Source organism: Euleptes europaea, chromosome 1 (genome assembly GCF_029931775.1).
Source record: "Euleptes europaea isolate rEulEur1 chromosome 1, rEulEur1.hap1, whole genome shotgun sequence".
NCBI lineage: Eukaryota > Metazoa > Chordata > Lepidosauria > Squamata > Sphaerodactylidae > Euleptes > Euleptes europaea.
Genome location: NC_079312.1, coordinates 7,352,880 through 7,373,775, shown reverse-complemented (window position 1 = coordinate 7,373,775; position 20,896 = coordinate 7,352,880). Strand labels below are relative to the sequence as shown.

The window sequence follows — 20,896 nt, the reverse complement described above, 5'->3', positions numbered from 1 at the left end:
TGTATTGTTCTCTGAGGTCTCATTTCATCCCCACAACAACCACCCTGTGAGCTACTTGAGGCTGAAAGCATGTGCTCTCAACATCAGCTAGCAACCGTCTTGGGCAGATTAGGGTCTGAACCTAGGATTCTTAGGTCCTAGTCAGACGCTCTAACCCCTACACATAACAGGCTCTGACAGGTCAGTGTAAAGGTAAGGGCACTCAAAGCAGGGCCTCCAAGGATGGCTGGATTGTTCAGGTAGGTTCATATGGGAGGTGCTTGTCCTTACACTTCCCAAAGATCGCCACAGCATTTGCTTTCCAGTTGTACCCTCAAAATGACATGTCAAGAAGCAGTTGTGGCTAGGAAGAACTGTATCCACAATCCATGAAACCCAACACCCTCCCATGGACATGGGGGTTGGCAGGGCTGTCCCTCATCCACAAACCAGACCAGAGAAACCAGAACAGTGATTTCACACTAGCTTCCTCCCTTCCTTTCTGAATTTCAGGTTTCCTCCTTAAAGGCAAAAAAAGAGCATACAAGGATGGAAAGGCAGTAGGGTTGCCAACCACCAAGTGATACCTGGCGATCTCCCGCTATTGTAATTGATATCCAGATGCCCAAGATAATTTCCTCCTGGAGAAAATGGCTGCTTTGGAGGGTGGGCTCCATGCCATACTCAGCTGAGAATCCCCCCCTCCCAAGCCCCACCACCACCAAAAAAGATCTCCAGGTTTTTCCCAATCCAAAGCTGGCAACTGTAAAAGGAAGCCGAGCTCTGTCTTCTGTTGCAGGGAAATCGGAGTCTGGTTTGCAGCAGTGTAAATAGGTGTACCTTCTGGCAGGGCAAACCAAGGAGAGGGATCCCTTTTGCCTTCTGGAAAGAGCCAATCTATGGGTTAAACGGAAGGCGTCTCAGTTCCAAGTCTAGTAGCCGCTAGCAATTCCTAGAGAAGACTGCAGAAAGAAGGACCGCATGACCCAAAACAGCCGCTTCCTTCTCCAGTGTCCTGCGTTGAGTGGAGAGTTGCTTGCGGTGTTGGGGGTGAAGAGGAGAAGAGGCAGCACCGAAAGACTTTCAAAAAGTCAGTAAGCAATAAAAGAATATGCCCTTTGCAAAGTATCTCCCTGTTTTTAACAGTGGGGCCGTCCAGAGGGGTAGCCGCTTCAGAGGTGTCCCCAAGATTCCTCCAGGATTAATTAAACAAGAGTCCATAGTTGAGCATTGCTTTGTGAACATTATTGATCAGTAGTAGAAAAGGACCAGAGTCCAGTAGCACCTTAAAGACTAACAAAAATATTTTCTGGTAGGGTATGAGCTTTCGTGAGCCACAGCTCACTTCTTCAGATACAGCTAGAATGTGAATCCATCTGTCTTTAAGTAGAAGACAGATGGATTCACATTCTAGCTGTATCTGAAGAAGTGAGCTGTGGCTCACGAAAGCTCATCGCCAGAAAATATTTTTGTTAGTCTTTAAGGTGCTACTGGATTCTTGCCCTTTTTTACTACTGCAGACAGACTAACACGGCTACCCGCTGTGAATTATTGATCAGAGGACTCCGCTTTTCTGCTATCTCTGGGGTAGCTCCTCTGGGATCTTCCTGGAATGCCGCATACGCATTCTGATGTATGGTCTCTGCTTTCTGCTACTACTTGCAAACTCTAGCAAAAGTGCCTCTCTTTTTGGCGTTTCTTGTCATTCTTTCCTTAAGTGTGGTATTGTTGTGGTGCAGTCATGGTCCCAAAAAGCCTGCATGTTTTTGTTTTCTTGCTGTTCTGGAAGAGCAAACTTGGATTTTCGGAGGGTTCCCCTCTCCACTCTGGTTTGCTGAATATACAGTTCTGCCTACAGACTCAGCACAACTTTTTCCCTGCCAGCAACTCGGTTCTCTTCTTGCTGGTTTCTGCAGCTTTACACATTTCAGTTGCTTTTGCTAAAATCTTTGGTTTCTAGAAATCTGCCTCTTGTCTTGCAATCAGGGACACCTGGGTCGATCCATCTGGTTAAATGACAGGAAGCAAAGAGCAGGAATAAATGGGAGAGTTCTCACAATGGAGGGAAGTAATCAGAGGGATCCCACAAGGTTTGGCATTGGGGCAGGTACTATTTAATTTGTTAATAAATGATCTGGAATTAGGGGTGAGTAGTGTAGTGGCCAAGTTTTCAGAGGAGATAAAATTATTCAGGATGATGAAAACCAAGGATAACTGTGTAGAGCTTTAGGAGGATCTCCACAAATTGGGTGAGTGGGCAACAATATGGCAAAATAAATTAAATGTTGGTAAATATAAAGTGGTACACATTGGAAGAAAAAACCTGTAGCTTCACATTTATACTAATGGGGTCTGAACTTCCTGAGGCTGAGAAGGAATGAGTAGATAGCTCAGTAGATAGCGTCAACCCAGTATGTGGCAGCATTGAAAAAGACATACTTTGTGTTGGGGATTATTAGGAAAGGGATTAAAAATAAAACAGCCAATATTATGTTGCCTCTATAGCTCTATGGTGCAGCCTCATTTGGAATACTGTAGGCAGTTCTGATCACTATCTCAAAGGACATCACAGAGCTGGAAAAAGTATAGAAGAGGGCAACCAAGATGATTAGGGGGTTGGAGTACCCTCCCTATGAGGAAAGGTGGAAGAGTCTGGGACTTTTCAGTTTAGAAAAGAGATGTCTGATTAAGAGGGGACATGATAGAGGTTTAGCAGATCATGCACAGGGTGGAGAGAGATGACAAAGAGAACTTTTTCTCCCTCTCTGAAAATACTAGAACTTGTGGCCAGCCAATGAAGCTGTTGGGCGGTACATTCAGGATGGACAGAAGTAAATACTTCGTTACACAATGAGTGATTAAAATGTGGAATTAGCTGCAAGAGGATGTAGTAATGGCCACAGACACCTTTAAAAGGAGATTAGATAGACCTAATCCTCAATGAATCTATAAGTGGCTACTGGCCATGGTGACTGAAGTGAGACTCCACATTCAGAGGCAGTCAACCTCTGAATCCCTGTACCAGGAGGCAACATCAAGGGAAGGTCTTGGCCTATGTGGCCTGTTGTTGTTCCTCCAGAGTAACTGGTTGGCCACTGTGTGAGATGGGATGATGGACTAGATGGACCTCTGGTCTGCTCCAGCAGAACTTTTCTTGTGTTCCATTATGAGTCAGCAAGCTCTCCAGAGTCTCAGATCAGCCACAAAACTCTGAAAGATCTCTGCTGTGCTTTGCTTTCCTGTACAGCGAAGATAATTATTTGTTTAATTGGTTCTTTCGACAATAATTGGTTCTTTCGACGAAAGCCTTCGACAATATTTGTTTAATGTTTATGCTTCCTCTCCAGGGAACTTTCCTGAGCAAATTGTTATAAAAACATACAACATTAAGAATTATTAAGATCCACCCTAAAACACCCAGCCAGTACATTAAAACTCAGATTCTTTCCAGACTAAAAACACCCATTAAAGGTAGTCTTTAAAAAGCCAATGCGTTGACAGCTCTTCAAATACTTAAAAGAGAGCAATCATGCTCCCCCTCACTGACAGCCCTTCAAATACTTAAAGAGAGCAATCATGCTCACCCTCAACCTCGTCTTCTCCAGACTGAACATTCCCAGGTCTCTCAGCCTTTCCTCACAGGACTTGATCATCCAGGCCCCTGATCATCCTTGTCGCTCTCCTCTGCACCCGCTTGATTCTGTCCACATCTTTTTTTACATTAGGCCTCCAGAACTGCTTTCAGAACTCCAGGTGCAGCCTGACCAATGCGGTGTACAGAGGGACATCTTGTGATTTGGTTGTTATGCCCCTGTTAATACACCCCAAGACCGCATTTGCCTTTTTTGCCGCTGCATCACACTGACTGCTCATATTCAGCTTACAGTCCACCCATACACCTAGATCTTGTTTACACACAGTGTTACGCAAAAGTGTATCCCCCATTCAGTATGCACGTTGCTTATTTTTGTTACCCAGATGTAGAACATTGCAGTTGTCCTTGTTGAACTTCATCTTGTTCACATCCTCCCACTTTTCCATTATATTTGCTGCTCTTCCCAATTTGGTGTCATCTGCAAATTTAATGAGTAGTCCCTCCACTCCCTCATCCAGATCATTTGTAAAAATATTGAAAAATTTCTGGCCCAGAACCGAGCCCTGGGGTGCCCTACTCGTCACCTCATAGATATCAGTCCAAAAAACCAGTCTTGGCTTTTCAAGAGGTCATAGATCTGGATCTTTCCTATACAGAAGAAACTGGCTGAGGAGAAGGTGATCCACTGGTCCAGCTGGAGGATGAGGGGAGAGTCAGACTCAGCTGCTCTTGAAGCAAGAAAAGGTCCTGATGCCACCAAGTCCGGGAGCAGGGTGGAACTGCGGGAAGGATCATCCATGCAAAAGAGACTGAGAGACAACATCCTCCCTCTAGACACGCATCGCCAGCAATTGAGGCAGGTCTGCCACCAGGAGCCCAAAGGGCCCCGAGAGGTCTGCAGCCAACTCCACCATCTTTGCAGTTAGTGGCTGAAGCCGGAAAGGCACAGCAAGAAGGAGATGCTGGACCTGGTGATCCTGGAGCAGTTCCTGGCTGTCCTGCCCCCGGAGTTGCAGAGCTGGGTCAGGGAATGTGAGCCAGAGACCAGTTCCCAGGCGGTGGCCCTGGCAGAAGGCTTCCTCCTGAGCCAGGCAGAGGATGAGCATCAGGACCAGCAGGTGAGAAGGATTCATCCAGGTAGTGTATGGGGCACTGGCTATGATGAAGGATACCCATGAAATCCGCACAGATTGCCCCAACTTTTTTTTAGAACTCCTACTATCCTGTTTCCTGCTCCTTTTCTCATCAGTCTCCCCTTTCTGGGATCTTCACTTCTGTTTCAGGTGCAGGATCGGATAGCGCAGCAACATAACCATGGAGCAGCTTTTCTGGGTAAGATCAAAAGGGGTGTCATTCCCACTGGATGTCCTTCTTGAGTGTAGGGGGGCTGCACTGATGCGCTCCTAGTCCTGTGTGGGAAAGATGCTCCACTCCAGCTTCTCAACTGAGACATTTCCATTTGGGGAATTAAAAAAATGAGAACCAATTTAAAGTCAGAGCAAAGTAATTGGAAGAATAGTGGCTTACATCTCCAGTTCCATTGTATGAGGGCTGGGATGACTTCGGTAACTATGAAGACTTAGTAAAAATGCCAGAATATTTGTGGTTGTGGGTTTATAGATTGCACGTGATAATATTGTAAGTGGGAATCTACTAAATGCATGGGAGAAAAAACTGTAAACTGTCCATCTCACTTCTGGCTCCAGCAGTAAGAGAGTTGAGGACATAGCTGCTTCTGAACTCAAAGAATGGTGATTAATGTCAATGTCAAAAATTGGGAAGTATTGCATTGTCTTTAATTTTTCTCCCTTTTTTATTTCCTTCAATAAACAAACCCATAAAACAAAGAAAAAAACATTTAAAAGATATACATAAAGACAAAAATGTAACAATGGCGATGGCAGTTCCACACATAAATTTCTCTAAACAATTTCCAAATGTCTAAAAATAAGTCCAGTGCATTGGCCCAATAAAAAGAGGGAAACTGTTTTCAGCTTTGAGATCTTGTGCAGTTGTAACCAAATCACAATCTTCCAATACTTGTAAGTCAAATGTTTTTCACTATCCAGTTCACGACAGGGCAAAGGATTGTCAGAGGTGACAAACCTCAAAAGGTGGCTAGTGGAAGGTGGCACATTTTGATTGGCAAAACTGTGTTCTGTGTGACTGGATATAAAGTGCCAGTATTCAAAAAGGTTTGCCAAAAAACAGTCTTTAGTCATCCTGTAAATACTCATGTTTGGCAGCATGACATCAGTGGGCTCATAATGTTCTAGCAATACGACTTTCTGTGACTACAATTAATATTGTTTTTAAATTATTTATGTATTTATTTATTATTGCTGCCATTTGTAGTCTGCCTTTCTTGAAAGCCAGCATGGAGTAGTGGTTAAGAGCAGTGGACTCGAATCTGGAGAGCTGGGTTTGATTCCCCATTCCTCTACATCAGTGGTTCCCGAAGTGGGCAGTATCAGCCCCTGGGGGACGGTGGGATTACCTAGGGGGGCAGTAAGAGGCAAGAGAGCAGCAGGGGGTGCTAGAGGTGGGCCCCTTCGACTGTGTTTTGGATAGGGTAGGGGGTGCTGGGGTTGCGTTTGTGGAACCGAGGGGGCTGTGGCCCCAAATGTTTGGGAACCACTGCTCAACATGAAGCCTACTGGGTGACCTTGGGCCAGTCACAGTTCTCTCTGAACTCTCTCAGCCCACATCTACTTAATGTGTCTGTTGTGGGGAAAGGAAGGTGATTATAAGCCTGTTTGAGACGCCTTAAAAGGTAGAGAAAATTGGGATGTAGAAACCAATTCTTCTTCTGGGACTCAAGACAGATAAGTATGATAAAAATTGTTTCCAGTGAATCAATAAGCAGATTACAACATAGCATTAGCCTATCAGCACATTACAAGATGCAATAACAATATTTGAATCCAACAGCCAAGATTCCTAGTAAGACAAAATAATACATTAGGGTTGGGATTGTAGTACAGGGAGATCCAGAACAAGGCATGCCAATATAATAAAGATGATGTTCACCATGTCACCTAGCTAGGATGTCAAGATGTTACCTGAACTGGACCCGGGGTGGGGATGGGAATCGCATGTCATTGGGTCTCCAGCCAGATTAACAAGGGATCTTTTGCCCATGTATCCGGAGGTTTTATTCCTGTACAATATTCCAAGAGAAACAGCAGCTGATTCAAAGTAAATGGAATGATTATTTAGTAGCACTCAGACACACAACTAAAGGTAGACAAAAATTAGAGGCAAACTTTAAGACCATGAATACAACTACACATGTAAAACCCAGAATAAAACCACCCTCTCCCTCCCAATAAAACACACGCACACACAGAAAAAACAGAATGGGTGGGGGGAGGGATAAGGGGCAGGAAGAGGCAAGGTAGGGAAGGAGAGTGTGTAATATAAGAACATAAGAAAGGCCATGCTGGATCAGACCAAGGTCCATAAAGTCCAGCAGTCTGTTCACACAGTGGCCAACCAGGTTCCTCTAAGAAGCCCACAAACAAGATGATTGCAGAAGCCTTCTCCTGCCTGTGTTCCAAAACACCTAACAGAATAGGCATGCTCCTGTGATCCTGGAGAGAATAGAGTATCCATTTATATACTATCATTCATTTACTATCCATTAATATACTACCTGATCCAAGGTGGGTGAGGAGCTGAGAATTGCAGGGAGTCCATAAGGCAGAAATCCAATAGAGAGGATCCTGTAAACCTGTCACAGGGGTTTTCAGATGATGGAAGACTCCTGGCACACATTTTCACAGGCCTGGGCTACTCCTTTAATGGGGGAAAATGCCATAGTTTAGCATGGGATCAGTCTTTCCCAGATTTAAGATTGGTACATGTCATGGAGTTGGGGGGGGGCATGTAAATGCCTCATCCTGCCTTGTTGATGGATTGTGCTCTGGACATGGCAGCCAGATGGACTTTCTGAACTTATGCCAAGAAATCCCCATTGCACCTTTAGGTCCTCCAAAAGGGGGGGTATACTTAGGAACAACAAAGAGGAGATTGGGGATCAAAATTGGGGTGTCTCAACTGAGAAGAGGATAGGGGTCTTACAAAGAGGGTAACTGTTGGTCCTTCACCACTAGCAATGTTGCCTCTTTCCATATGTTCTGGCCTTGCCCACATGCAAAGGAGTTATGGGATTTGGTAGCTGTGGTTCTGTCAGCTGGTTTAGAATTGTCTGTTTCTTGCATTCCAGAGTTCTTCCCTCTGAGACCCGGGAGAGCCGCTGCCGGTCAGAATAGACAATACTGATTTTGATGGACCAAGGGTCTGATTCAGTATAAGGCAGCTTCATGTGTTCATGTGTCCCTCTTAATTTTGTACCATCAGACAAACGAGCCGTAATTTTGCATATGTAGAAATATTGGATTCCGCAAAAGTGCGGACACAAAAATTATCCAAAGTAAGGATGCAAGGATGCTTGTGACCATTAGGGAGAATCTTTTTCTCATGCAAGGAACTGAAATGCTAAATAGTGGGAAAGTATAGAATGCCTTCTAATTGCCTTTTCATCCTTCGCAGGCAGTGCTATGAAACCAACAATACATTCTTTGCTATCTCTTTGGGGCAGAGAGAAAGCATCTTCTGTGCAGCCAGACCATGTAAGTGTAGTAGAACTACAGATCATGCCCCCCACATGCCTCCCCCCAACCCCTCCCAAGGCATAGTACAACCTCTATTTTTCCCTTTGCTGCTATCACTGCTGCTCACTATCATAGTCCTTTTGGATTGCTCTTAGAAGGGGAAGAATTCTTACATTATCCGTGAGGAAAGAGGGGGTTTATTCTTTTCTCATTTCAGGGTCTGGTGACCTTTGAGGAAGTGTCTGTTCATTTCACTGAGGAGGAGTGGGCCCTCCTGGATCCAGACCAAAGAAGGCTTTACAAGGAAGTCATGGAGGACAATTGGCAGAATGTGGCCTCTTTGGGTACGGCTCTCCTTTCCCTTGATACACCGAAGCTGAAGGCAGAAATCACTCCTTCTAAGACGGATTCTCATAGGGCTCTTCCAATGGTGACTCTCAGCATGGGAGTGGAGTGGATCCACATACCGGCAAGGGAGGGGCTTCTGTATCTGTAGTGGCCTCTCCAGGTATTAGTTTGTTGGCTAAAATGTTGCTTTATAAACTAAAAGGGCCACTGCCCACTGAGGACTGAGCAGGCTCATTCCTCTTCAGAGGCAGACGTCGTTTAGTGCAGGTGAAAATGCATTGAAAGTTGCTTGGGGAAATGTGTGATTGGCCTTCATAACCATTCATAGGATGTCTCCTGGAAATGTCAGTCAAACGGTAGGGAACCAAGGAGGAGGCTTTTTCATCAGGCCTCCTTCTGTGCCTTTCAGAGCAGCCATGGAAACAAACACTTAAAGGCACAGAGAGCAGGATTTAGTGCAGGGGAAGGGCCGTGGTAGAGCATCTGCTTGGTATGCAGAAGGTCCCAGGTTCAAGCCCCAGCAAGGGACCAGGCAAGTAGGTGATGTGAAAGACTGAGACCCTGGAGAACTGCTGCCAGTCTGAGTAGACAATACTGACTTTGATGGACCAAGCATCATATTCAGTATAAGGCAGCTTCATGTGTTCATGTGTTTAGGGCAGGATGTAACTTAATGGGGGCAGGATGGTATTGCAAAAGCCGGACCCTTAATCTGGCCTCATTTAGGTCCTTAAAAATAAGATCCACCACCACTGAACCTGCTCCAGTTGGTCCATCTGTACCTGTAACGTCTCTTTTGATTGGCAGTGGTTCTTTGGAAAGAGGTGATTGTACCTTGGATGTGAAGAGTCCAGGGGCAAGATTTGTGTTGGCAGGGGGCAACAGGTGCTCCCTTTATTTCTTGTCCTCTGTGACTTCTCTCTTGTCCTGCCCTTTGTTCAAGGAATGCAAGCAGCGTTTTTTGAGGTCATTCCATTTACCTGCACAGCAACCTTGTAAGGCAGAAAATGCTGGGAAAGACTGATTGTCCCAAGACCAGCTTGCTGTATAAGTGGGGAGCTCAGATTGGGTCTCTGTAGTGCCAGTGTAAAGATCTGCTCCAAACTGGTGGTTTAGTGAATGCAGGTCAGTTCTGTGTTCAAATGAAGGAAGAGATTTGACAGAGGCCATCTGGTTCAGCCTCCTGTTTCCCACAGTGGCCAGCTGGAATTCACAAGCAGAACAGCAGAGCCAAATCCTCCCTCTGTGATTGCTGACAACCAGCCTTCGGAGAGGTTTCACTGAGTCACCTTGTCTCTGATGGAATTAATCTCCAAGGGAGAATCAAAAACTAATTAATATGGGGCAGGGTTTGTCTCCCCTTCAAGTGATTTCTGTTCTGTCGTTAAAGAGCAGTTAATGCATTTCTTTCACTGATAGACTTTTCACTTTATTCCAGAGGCTGATGGTCCCCAGAACAAGTCCAAGGGGGAAGCACAATCACTCTCATTGGAAAGCAATAAGCAAAGAGGAAACACAAAAACAAAATGGAAGAGGGGAAATGAATCCCACTACATCCTGCCATACCATGGAAGAATCAGTTGTCCTGTGTGTGGAAAAATATTCCTTTATCAATCAGCATTTGATACACACTGGAGAATCCACACTGGGGAGAAACCACATAAATGTTTGGAGTGTGGAAAGACCTTTGTTCAGAAGGCACATCTTATACTACACCAAAAAATTCACACAGGGGACAAATCTCATAAATGCTTGCAGTGTGAGAAGACTTTTGCTCGGAGTGACAACCTTACTGCTCATCAACGAATCCACACTGGGGAGAAACCATATAAATGTTTAGCGTGTGAAAAGAGCTTTGCTCGAGGAACAGCCCTAACTGACCATCGGCGAATCCACACAGGGGAGAAACCATATAAATGTTCAGAGTGTGGAAAGAGTTTTGCTCAGAGAGGTAATCTTACTGCCCATCGACGTATCCACACTGCAGAGAAACCATATAAATGCTTGGAGTGTGGAAAGAGCTTTGCTCGGAATACAGAGCTTACTGCCCATCGACTTGTCCACCAAGCGGAGAAACCATATAAATGCTTGGAGTCTGGAAAGATCTTTGTTGGGAGTCCAAACCTTATTATCCATCAACGAATATACCCAGAAGAAAAATTGTATAAATGCTCTGAGTGTGGAAAGAGGTTTGCCCGGAGTTCAGGCCTTATTGTCCATCGACGAATTCACACTGGGGAGAAACCATATAAATGCCTGGAATGTGGAAAGACCTTTGTTGCAAGTCCGGGCCTTATTGTCCATCGGCGAATCCACACAGGGGAGAAGCCATATAAATGCTCGGAATGTGGGAAGTCCTTTGCTGGAAGTCCAGGCCTTATTGTTCATCAACGAATCCACACAGGAGAGAAACCATATAAAAATATGGAAAAAACTCACATCTAAAATTCATTTTCTTACACATCAAAGAATTCACATTAACGAGAAAATCCATTTGCTATTTGATGTGGAAACAATGGTACCAGGAGGTTTTAATTCCCCTCATTTTTGGCACTGCAGCTCCCGCTATTGTGCTGTAACTGGTAGCCAACTTTGAATCTTTGTCTTCCTTCTGGAAGCTTCAGTGTTTCTCCTTTTCCTTCCATGGGAGATATTCTGCAAGCCTCTGTTAATCATCTGTAGTTGTACTCTAATTTCCCCATTTGTTAGGAAATAGATTCATTTATTTAGAGAATTTATATGCCACTTCTTTATTCCTGGTGAAAGCAGGATATTATCCACTCCACAAGCAATAGGGCCATAGCTCAGGGATAGCTCACTCGCTTTGCACAGCATGACGGGGCCATCATAACTTCCAGATCACTAATATTGACATTTGAACAGTACAGCTGTGGCATTTTAGGGTTCTTGAAAACTCGGACTCTTCCTAAGTATCCAAAAATTCTTTTTAATGCCTCTAATTCTGTTCTGGCTGACTCTAGTCAGGCTTGATTCAGATATACCGGTAGACATCATCTTAAGAAGCTCTCAGCATTTAATTAACTTTCCTCTGTCCCAGGGCCCCACAACCTTTTTCAGCTTGCAGGCACATTGGAATTCTGACAGGGCATGGTGGGGGCAGCAACAAAATGGCTGCCACAGTAGGTGGAGCTAGCCACAAAACGATTGCCACAGCTTGACTTGAGTAACACAGTGTAGATCCTTCTGCTGTGATTGCAGCTGCTGCCAAAGCAACATTGAAATACATCCACACAGCCAATTGGGCAAAAGTCCTACCTGACCTCACCCACTTCCTAAAAACACTTGGTGGGTGCAATAAAAAGTGTCGGGGGTACCATGGTCCTGATGGGCACTTAGTCAGGAACCCCTGCTCTGTTCATGATCATCTCAATGGTTTTGTTTTTAGTATAATACAGAAATAAAAATATTACTAGAGAACCTTGCCTGACAGCTGTGTCCTCGCATTGAGTGAGCCTCTTAGTGATGAACTGTTATCTTCAGCATTTGATTGGTGGCTTGATGCAAGAAAGAAAAAAGTACATTTCATACTTGAATAAAAGAATAACATTTACGTTTCAGAAGAAGGCAACTTGAAACATCCTGGTGGGTGTGGGTGTGGAAAAGGCTATCAAATCGTAGCCGATTTATGGAGACCCCAGTAAGGGGCTTTCAAGGCAACTGAAAAGCAGAGGTAGTTTTCCATTGCCCTCCTCTATAGAGGCTTCTTTGTGGTTGCCCTTCCAAGTACTGACCCTGCTTAGCTTCCAAGATCTGACAAGATTGGGCTATAACATGCTGCCTTCCCCCACCCCCACCCCCCAACATCCTGCTAGCAGCCATAATATGTTTGGCTTGTTTGGCTTCCAGATTTTTCATCTCCGGTTGACTTTCAATGATGTTATTCAGTTCTTCTTGTGTAATTTTTCTGATTCATATTTTCTTGAGAGTAGACATAGACATTTCTTGTATCTTGATGTATATTATAGAATCATAGAGTTGGAAGGGACCACCAGGGTCATCTAGTCCAACCCCCTGCACAATGCAGGACATTCACAACTACCTCCCCCTCACGCCCCCAGTGACCCCTACTCCATACCCAGAAGATGGCAAAACAAAAAACCAATCCACCGTCCAGGATCCCTGGCCAATCTGGTCTGGAGGAAAATTGCTTCCTGACCCTGAAGTGGGTATATTTTTTCTATGTAACTATGTTCCAAATAGATTTTTCATATTTTTTTCCCTTGTTATTGGATAGTTGTAGTGGTTTCCTCCCTCCTTTTGTGCCTTTGCACTTTTATAAGATATCATTTTATGAAAACGTAATTGTTTACACTTTTGACATAAGACTCATGATAATGTCATCCATTTATTTGACACAGGTAATTTAAAGGAGAGCAATTATTTAAGACCATTAATATAGTTTAACAAAATTAATCTAGTTACAGGCAAGGAGTATGTTTAAAGATGATGCTCCAGATCAATTCTGTTTCCTCACGTTTGTCAGTTTTCAAAAATATTCCAACAATAGCTAGCTATCCTACCTGATAGGCCTCACAGTCTTAGAATCATAGAATAGAATCATAGAGTTGGAAGGGACCACCAGGGTCATGTAGTCCAACCCCTTGCACAATGCAAGAATTTCACAACTACCTCCCCCACATACACCCAGTGACCCCTACTCCATGCCCAGAAGATGGCCAAGATGCCCTCCCTCTCATGAACTGCCTCGTGAACTGCCTAAGGTCATAGAATCAGCATTGCTGACAGATGGCCATCTAGTCTCTGCTTAAAAACCTCCAGGGAAGGAGCACTTACCACCTCCCGAAGAAACCTGTTCCACTGAGGAACTGCTCTAACTGCTAGAAATTTCTTCATAATGTCAGATGGAAACTCTTGATTTAATTTCAATCCGTTGATTCTGGTCTGACCTTCTGGGGCAACAGAAAACAACTCGGTGCCATCCTCTATATGACAGCCTTTCAAGTACTTGGAGATGGTTATCATGTCCCCTCTGTCTTCTCCTCCTCAGGCAAAACATACCAAGCTCCTTCAACCTTTCCTCATAGGACTTGGTCTCCAGACCCCTCACCATCTTTGTTGCATTCCTCTGAACATGTCCCAGCTTATCTACCTCTTTCTGAAATTGTGGTGCCCAAAACTGAACACAGTACTCTAGGTGAGGTCTAACCAGAGCAGAGTAAAGCAACACCATCACTTCACGTGATCTGGACACTATACTTCTGTTGATGCAGCCCAAGATTGCATTTGCCTTTTTAGCTACCGCATCACACAGCTAACTCATGTTCAGTGCTTGGTCTACTAAGTCCCCAAGATTCTTTTCACACACACTACTGCTGAGACAAGTCTCCCCCATTCTATAATTATGCATTTGATTTTCCTACCTAAATGCAGAACTTTACATTTATCTCTGTTGAAATGCATTTTATTGGTTTTAGCCCAATTCTCTGCACTTGGTAAGCAGCAGACCTCTCAAGACAACAAGTCTGGTCAGCATTTAGACTCTACCCCTCTCAGTAGGGAATCCCCAATTACCAGAACACGCCTCTTCCTAAATTGTGGAGTGGAAGATCGAGTCCTCTTATGCGCAGGAACCTGAGAAATTTTTTTCATGCTTTTGGGGGGTAGCCCTTGTTCCAGTGGTCCAGAATCAGTATCTATGGGGAGATCCTGGAACCGATTGCTGAGCAACAGAGGATCAGAATGAGTCCTGATTTTCCTGCTCCTGTGGGTCACATTCTTCCATGCACCCTCCTCCTGTGTTGCTTGTGCCTCCATTTGTTCAGATTCCTTACTCTCCTCCTCCTGTTGCTCGCTAAAGAGTGATTCATGAGTTCTGTCCTGCAAACTCTCAGCCCAGGTGCCTCAGGTTCTGTCTCTGGCAAGAGGAGCCTTCTAATGTTTTAGTATTGACTAACTGATCAATATTTCTGATTTTCAATGTGGCCAAAACTGGGTACTGAGACTGGTGCCATGAACAGGGAACACAGATTGGTACAGTCATGAGAAAAGCCCCGGGTTTCCTAAAAAATATATAAACTATAAAAAATAAAACGGGTGTGGGGGTGGGGTTGGCCTTTGAAAATGACTTATTGGGACCAGACCGAGCAGGGACCAGGTAAACTGTTACCACAAGACTGTCATGACTCACCCAGACTTAGATGCTTGTTACTGTTCAACAACAGCCATCCTACAAAAGCCAGGGTGGTGTGGTTAGAGTTTCAGACTATGACCTGGGAGATCCAGGTTCAAATCCCCACTATGCCATGGAAGCTTGCTGGGTGAACATGGGCCAGCATATGTGAGTGTGTTAAGTGCCATCAAGTCGCTTCTGACTTATGGGGACCCTATGTCTCTCCAGTATCAGAGGAACATGCCTATTATATTAGGTACTGTGGAACATAGGCAAGATGCTTGCCTGTTTGTGGGCTTCCTAGAGGCACCTGGTTGGCCACTGTGTGAACAGACTGCTGGACCTGATAGACCTTGGTCTGATTCAGTGTGGCTTCTCTTATAGTCTTATGAACATGTTACATAGTAAAGCTGGTAATTAAGGCATGAGGTCAATTGATCAAATCATGGTTCTGAGCAACATCGTATCAGGGAGCAAAGATGATGGAGGGAAAGGTAAGCCAACTTCTGGATGCTCAAACTTTAAGGAAAAGCTAGCCAAGAGCAGGTGCCACTTGGTATCCAATCACCGGGGTGTCTGGCTGGAACTTTCTGGGTGCAAGTGCGCCTGCCCATCTCCTTAAGACGTTTGTCATGCGCTAATTAGATTGGTTCTGGGAATGGAACGTAGAACAAGCCTACAGATAACACCTGCAACTAGTTACAAAGCGCTAAGCTTGCTGATGTAAAAGTACATGTTGACCAGCTATAGAGAACAAAATGGATGTTAAAGAGCCAAGATGGCTTTTGGTCTTGACAGGGCTGTCGCTTCCTTTATATCAGGGGTGGGGAACGTCAGGCCCGGGGGCCATATAAGGCCCGCGAAACCATTTGGTCAGGCCCTTCGTGGGTCCTGGCAGATCTCTAGCTCAGAAGGATCTAAGACTGATGATCTGCCCCCTCCCGCTGACAGGAACAGCCTCTATTCAAGGCGGATGTGAGTTTGTTTTGCCGAGAAAAGAAACCTTTTTCTCCCCTTGCAGAAGAGTCGTTCACTATGGAACTGCTAGGACCGCCCAAGAAACTGTGCTAACCCTTTCCGACCTGGGCCATGGAGAAATTATTCCCTCTGTACTACAAGAGGGCTGGGACGGAATTGGTGACAATGGAGGGGTTAAAGGAGGCAGGGCCAGAATGGGGTGAGTTTTTAGCCAGTGTGTCCTCATTTCACCCCTGCAGGCAGAGGTAGCAGGAGCCTGCTGTAGAATCCGGCCCCAACCATGCAGAGCAGGAACAACTCTGGCGTGCGGCTGGATGGCTATGCCTGGCAGGTGCAACAGACCATCCTGTGCCACCAGGTGGGCGAGTCCACCACCGGTTGGACTCCTCCCTGCTTGCCCATGCCAGGGGGGGTCATCTGGGGCAGCTGCCTGCTTGGGGCTTGGTTGGCTAATTTTTAAGTTGATAATTTTGTGTGGCCCGTGCATGATGTTATAAATATCCAAATGGCCCTTGGCTGAAAAAAGGTTCCCCACCCGTGCTTTATATGGTCAATCCATCTCCGGTTGGGTCTTCCTCTTTTCCTGCTGCCTTCAACTTTTCCTAGCATTATTGTCTTTTCCAGTGACTCTTACCTTCTCAAAGTGACCAAAGAACGATATCCTCATTTTAGTTTCCAGGGACAGTTCAGGCTTGAGGTGATCTAGAACTCTTAATATCTAGAATTTTTTTAAAATTGCACCCTTCCTTGAAAAAGCCCAAACAGCATTTTCTTCCATCCTAAAATGAACTCCTTTTGGATAGCACTTGTTTCTCTTATATTAAGAGAGCACGAAATATTAGTATTGTTATGTTTTTATTATTATTTGCAATCCTAGTTCCTGTTGCTGCTTTGTCAAAATGACTTCTCCTTGGCGGTCTCCCCTGGGCCCTTGATTTCGAGGAGACATCTCATAAATTGTTCTGGAGTCCCTATGCCCTTCCCTGCATTCAATGGACTTTCACCTGCACTCAGCATCATGTGCCTCTGAAGAACAATGAGCCCACTCAGTCCTCAGTGGGTCGGGGGAGATATGCTTCTTTTGAGCAATCCAAATGGATTATGACTTTCAGGATTCAAATCTCCATCAGAAGTCTTCACTATCCTAGAACAGTCTGATCCTTCATGTATGTTTTAGAAATCTTTAAATAGAATACAATGTACTCCAAGTAGCATTTGAGAGACAAACTAAGTATTCTTGTAGGATTAAAACGCTAAATTATTTGTTTATTAATTTTTTAGTTGCCACTCATCCAAGGGGTCTTGTGGTGACTTACAACATTAAAATGGTATAAGTCAGTTAAAACAACATAAAAGCAGCTAACAAACATAAAACATTAACATTAAAACGTTTTAACTATTAACATAGCTTTCACCATTCCACTAATAAAACACCCCGAATTGTGGAACTCCCTGCCCCAGGATGTGGTGATGGCTGCCAACCTACCTGAACAATCAAGCCATCCTTAGAGGCCCTGCTTTGAGTGCCCTTACCTTTACACTGACCTATCAGAGCCTGTTATGTGTAGTGGTTAGAGTGTCTGACTAGGACCTAAGAATCCTAGATACAAACTCTAATCTGTCCCAGACAGTTGCTGGCTGACGTTGACAGCACATGCTCTCAGCCTCAAGTAGCTCACAGTGTGGTTGTTGTGGTGATGAAATGAGACATCAGAGAACAATACAAAGTGTGGGGGATGTATCAGAGAGGTGGTCCCACAGATACAAGGGTGGTGATAGTGGAAAGTGCTGTCAAGTCACAGCTGACTTATGGCAACCCCATAGGGTGTTTAAGGCAACAGACATTAGGAGGTGGTTTGCCATTGCCTGCTTCTGCATGGGCTGAGAGAGTTCAGATAGAATTGGGACTGGCCCAAGGTCACCCATCAGGCTGCATGTGGAGGAATGGGGAATCAAACCCAGTTCTCCAGATTAGAGTCTGCAGCTCTTAACCACTAAACCAGGCTGGCTCTCTAAAAGGGGTTTAACATGTGGTAAAAGGGTAGGACAAATGAATTCCACTTTATAATAAACTATATTCCATTTATTTTAGCTGAAAATAAAAGATGCATTTGGCCCAAAAGCTCTAGACGCCGAATGAACATTACTATGGCTTCCCCTTCTTCTAACTCATTTAACAAGATTCATGGTTGGTCCCCTGAGTGAACTTCATGACGCCCGGTAAGGCCAGGCTTGTGCCTGAAGATCTTGCCACACTGGAAGCATTTGTATGGGAATTCCACTGTGAATTATTGGATATGAAACAAGGTAACTTTTTAGACATAAATTTTTCCAATACACTTTTAGCGTTTATATGATTTCTTCCCAGTGCGGACTTGTTGATGGGTAGCAGTAAGCTGTGTACTCCAAGCAAAACTCTTTCCACACTGCAAGCATTTATACAGTATCTCCCCTCCATGGTTTCATCGATGGGCAATACAATTTTCAGCCCGACCAAAGCTCTTTCCACATTCCCCGCATTTATATGGTTTTTCCCGTGTAAATATGTCGATGTTCAAAGAGGTTACAATCATGAGAAAAGCTCTTTCCATACTCCAAGCATTAACATGGTTTCTCCCCAGTGTGAATACGTCGATGTTCAGTAAGATTACAATTATGAGAAAAGCTCTTTCCACACTCCAAGCATTTATATGGTTTCTCCCCAGTGTGGATTCGCTGATGTGAAGTAAGATGTGAACGACGAACAAAGCTCTTACCACACTCCAGACATTGATATGGTTTCTCCCCAGTGTGGATTCGTCGATGGGTAGTAAGCAGTGAATGCTGAGCAAAGCTCTTTCCACAGTCCAAGCATCTATATGGTTTCTCCCCTGTGTGGATTCGTCGATGGACAGTGAGCGGTGAATTCTGAGCAAAGCTCTTTCCACACTCCCAGCACTTATAAGGTTTTTCCCCTGTATGAATTCTTTGGTGTTCCAGAAGATATCTCTTAGGAAAAGCCTTTCCACACTCTGAACATATATACGATTTCTCCCCTGCGTGGGTTCTCCAGTGTGTATCAAACATTGATTTACAAGTGAATGTTTTTCCACACACAGGGCAATTGATGTTTAGTAGGTTTTGGGGGATGTCCTGGGATTCAACATCCTGCGAAACAGGGGATTCGTTGCTGTTTTTCCTTTCCGTTTCAGTGTTTCTTTTCTGTTGTTCTCCTTCCAATCGTAGCTGTTGTGATTGTCCCTTGGACTTGCCCTGGGGACCATCAACTTCTGAAATAAACAGAAAAAAGTGCTGAGATTTTAAAGCAAAAGTGGACTAGTGGAAAAAAGATTCTCAGTGGCTGTTTTACCCTCATTTCATGCCCCTGGCTTGTTTATATTATAATATTGATAATTTATGTAGTCCTTAAGGTTTTATTGGAGGAAGGCAACAGTAAAACTACTCCTTTCCTCTCCTGCTTGGAATGTCTTGTGGCAAACAAACATCTGTTTGTTACATGGTCAATATTTGGCTTAATAAATAATGGCTAATGTGTTTTTTTCATGGTGTATGGTGTTTCTGGTTTGTATTCGACTCTGATCCCATAGTTTTTGTGTGACTGTGGTTGCCATAAGTCGGTTGCAACTGGATGGTACATTTTTCTTATTCTCAAAATTTTATGGCATTGTAGATATTTGTGAGTAGTGTCCAAAAAGTATCTGGAGAGGCATATAAATCAATAAAGTTTGACTACAACTGGGTAGCATATTGAAATGTTCTCCAAGATGGAGCTTGCATTTTTCTCTGTTGTAACCTCTCTATCACATTTTGGAAAGCTTTCCTACCTGTTTTTCAGCTGTCTCTTCTTCAGAAATCTCTCTGCTCTTTAGAGGCTGAAGGTTAGGCAAAAAATGCCCCAGGAAAAAGGCCATACCACACAAATATGCACCTACCTGCTGATCTCTCTTTTTCTTCTGGGTCTGGGGAAAACGAATTTCTGTTTCCTTGCAGAATGGAAATGGAATCAGATGTGGGAACCAGAAGTTCTTCTTTGGGGGAAAGAAACAGACCAGTCACTTCATGGGAGGCAAGGGGGCTATTTCGTGGAGCGATTTCTGCCTGCAGCATCTGTGAATTAAGGCAAAAGGGACGTTACCCAGAGAGGCTACATTCTGACAACTGTCCTCCATTTCTTCCTTTGGAAATCTTCTTTGGTCCGGATCCAGCAGAGCTGATTCCTCTGCCGTGAAATAAACAGACACCTCCTCAAAGACCTCCAGACCCTGAAGAAAAAAAACTACCCTCTCTCCTCACAGATGTTTACTTTCAGGATTCAAACCTATCTCAGATGTTTTCATTTTCCATTTAGTGAGCAGCACAGATGGTAGCCAAGGAAAAGAGAGACATTCTCCCCAGCCTAGGGAGGGTGGGGAGAGGTATCCAGGGGCATGATACGCAGTTCCCCACTTACATGATCTGGCTGTATGGAAGCTGCTTCCTCTCTGACACAAATAGATGGCAAAGAATGTTTCCCTGGTTTCAGGACACCACCTGGAAGGATAAAAAGGAAACTGAAAGGCCATCTATATTCTCCGGAACTGTGTAGGGAAAAAAAGGCTCTGCTTCTTTCAGCTCATGGTCTCAACTACCCTTGCATCCTTCTTTCAAATCATTTTTTGCTTCTATACATTTGCCAAATTACAGAAGACAACAAACAAAGGAACACAACAAACCAATCTCAGAATTTCAGGTCAGAGTGATAAGCTGCAGTACTGCAGTCCAAGCTCTGCTCACGACCTAAGTTCCATCCCGATGGAAGTTGGTTTCAGGTAGCCGGCTCAAGGTTGACTCAGCCTTCCATCCTTCCGAGGTTGGTAAAATGGGTCAGGAATGACCCAGTGCTTGAACAGGGGACCTTTACCTTTTACCTTTTTCAATTATATAGTTGAAAATTAAGAATAAAATAAAATTAAAATAGAAGAAGAAAGATCGAGACAATACATGTTTTACAATAAATATGTTCTTAGATATGAAGATATATTGACAACATAGAGTAATGTAACTCAAAAGACCTGAACTACTAAAAGGTAAATTTAAAAAGTAAGGTTCACATAAATTGTAATACAGGTTGAGTATCCCTTATCCAAAATGCTTGGGACCAGAAGTGTTCCGTATCTCAGATTTTTCTATATTTTGGAATATTTGCATATACATAATGGGATATGTTGGGGATGGGTCCCAAGTCTATAC

At 44.2% G+C, this 20,896-nt stretch overlaps 1 protein-coding gene across 1 annotated transcript in view; it reads left to right on the top strand.

Moving 5' to 3' along the window:
• The window catches only part of LOC130478699 (zinc finger protein 501-like), a 46,281-nt gene that overhangs the window by 7,663 nt on the left and 17,722 nt on the right, over positions 1 to 20,896 (top strand). The window contains exon 4 of the mRNA XM_056850911.1: positions 10,490 to 10,958. Within this exon, the coding sequence (XP_056706889.1) occupies positions 10,490 to 10,958 (469 nt within the window). The remainder of the gene's footprint in view (positions 1 to 10,489; positions 10,959 to 20,896) is intronic.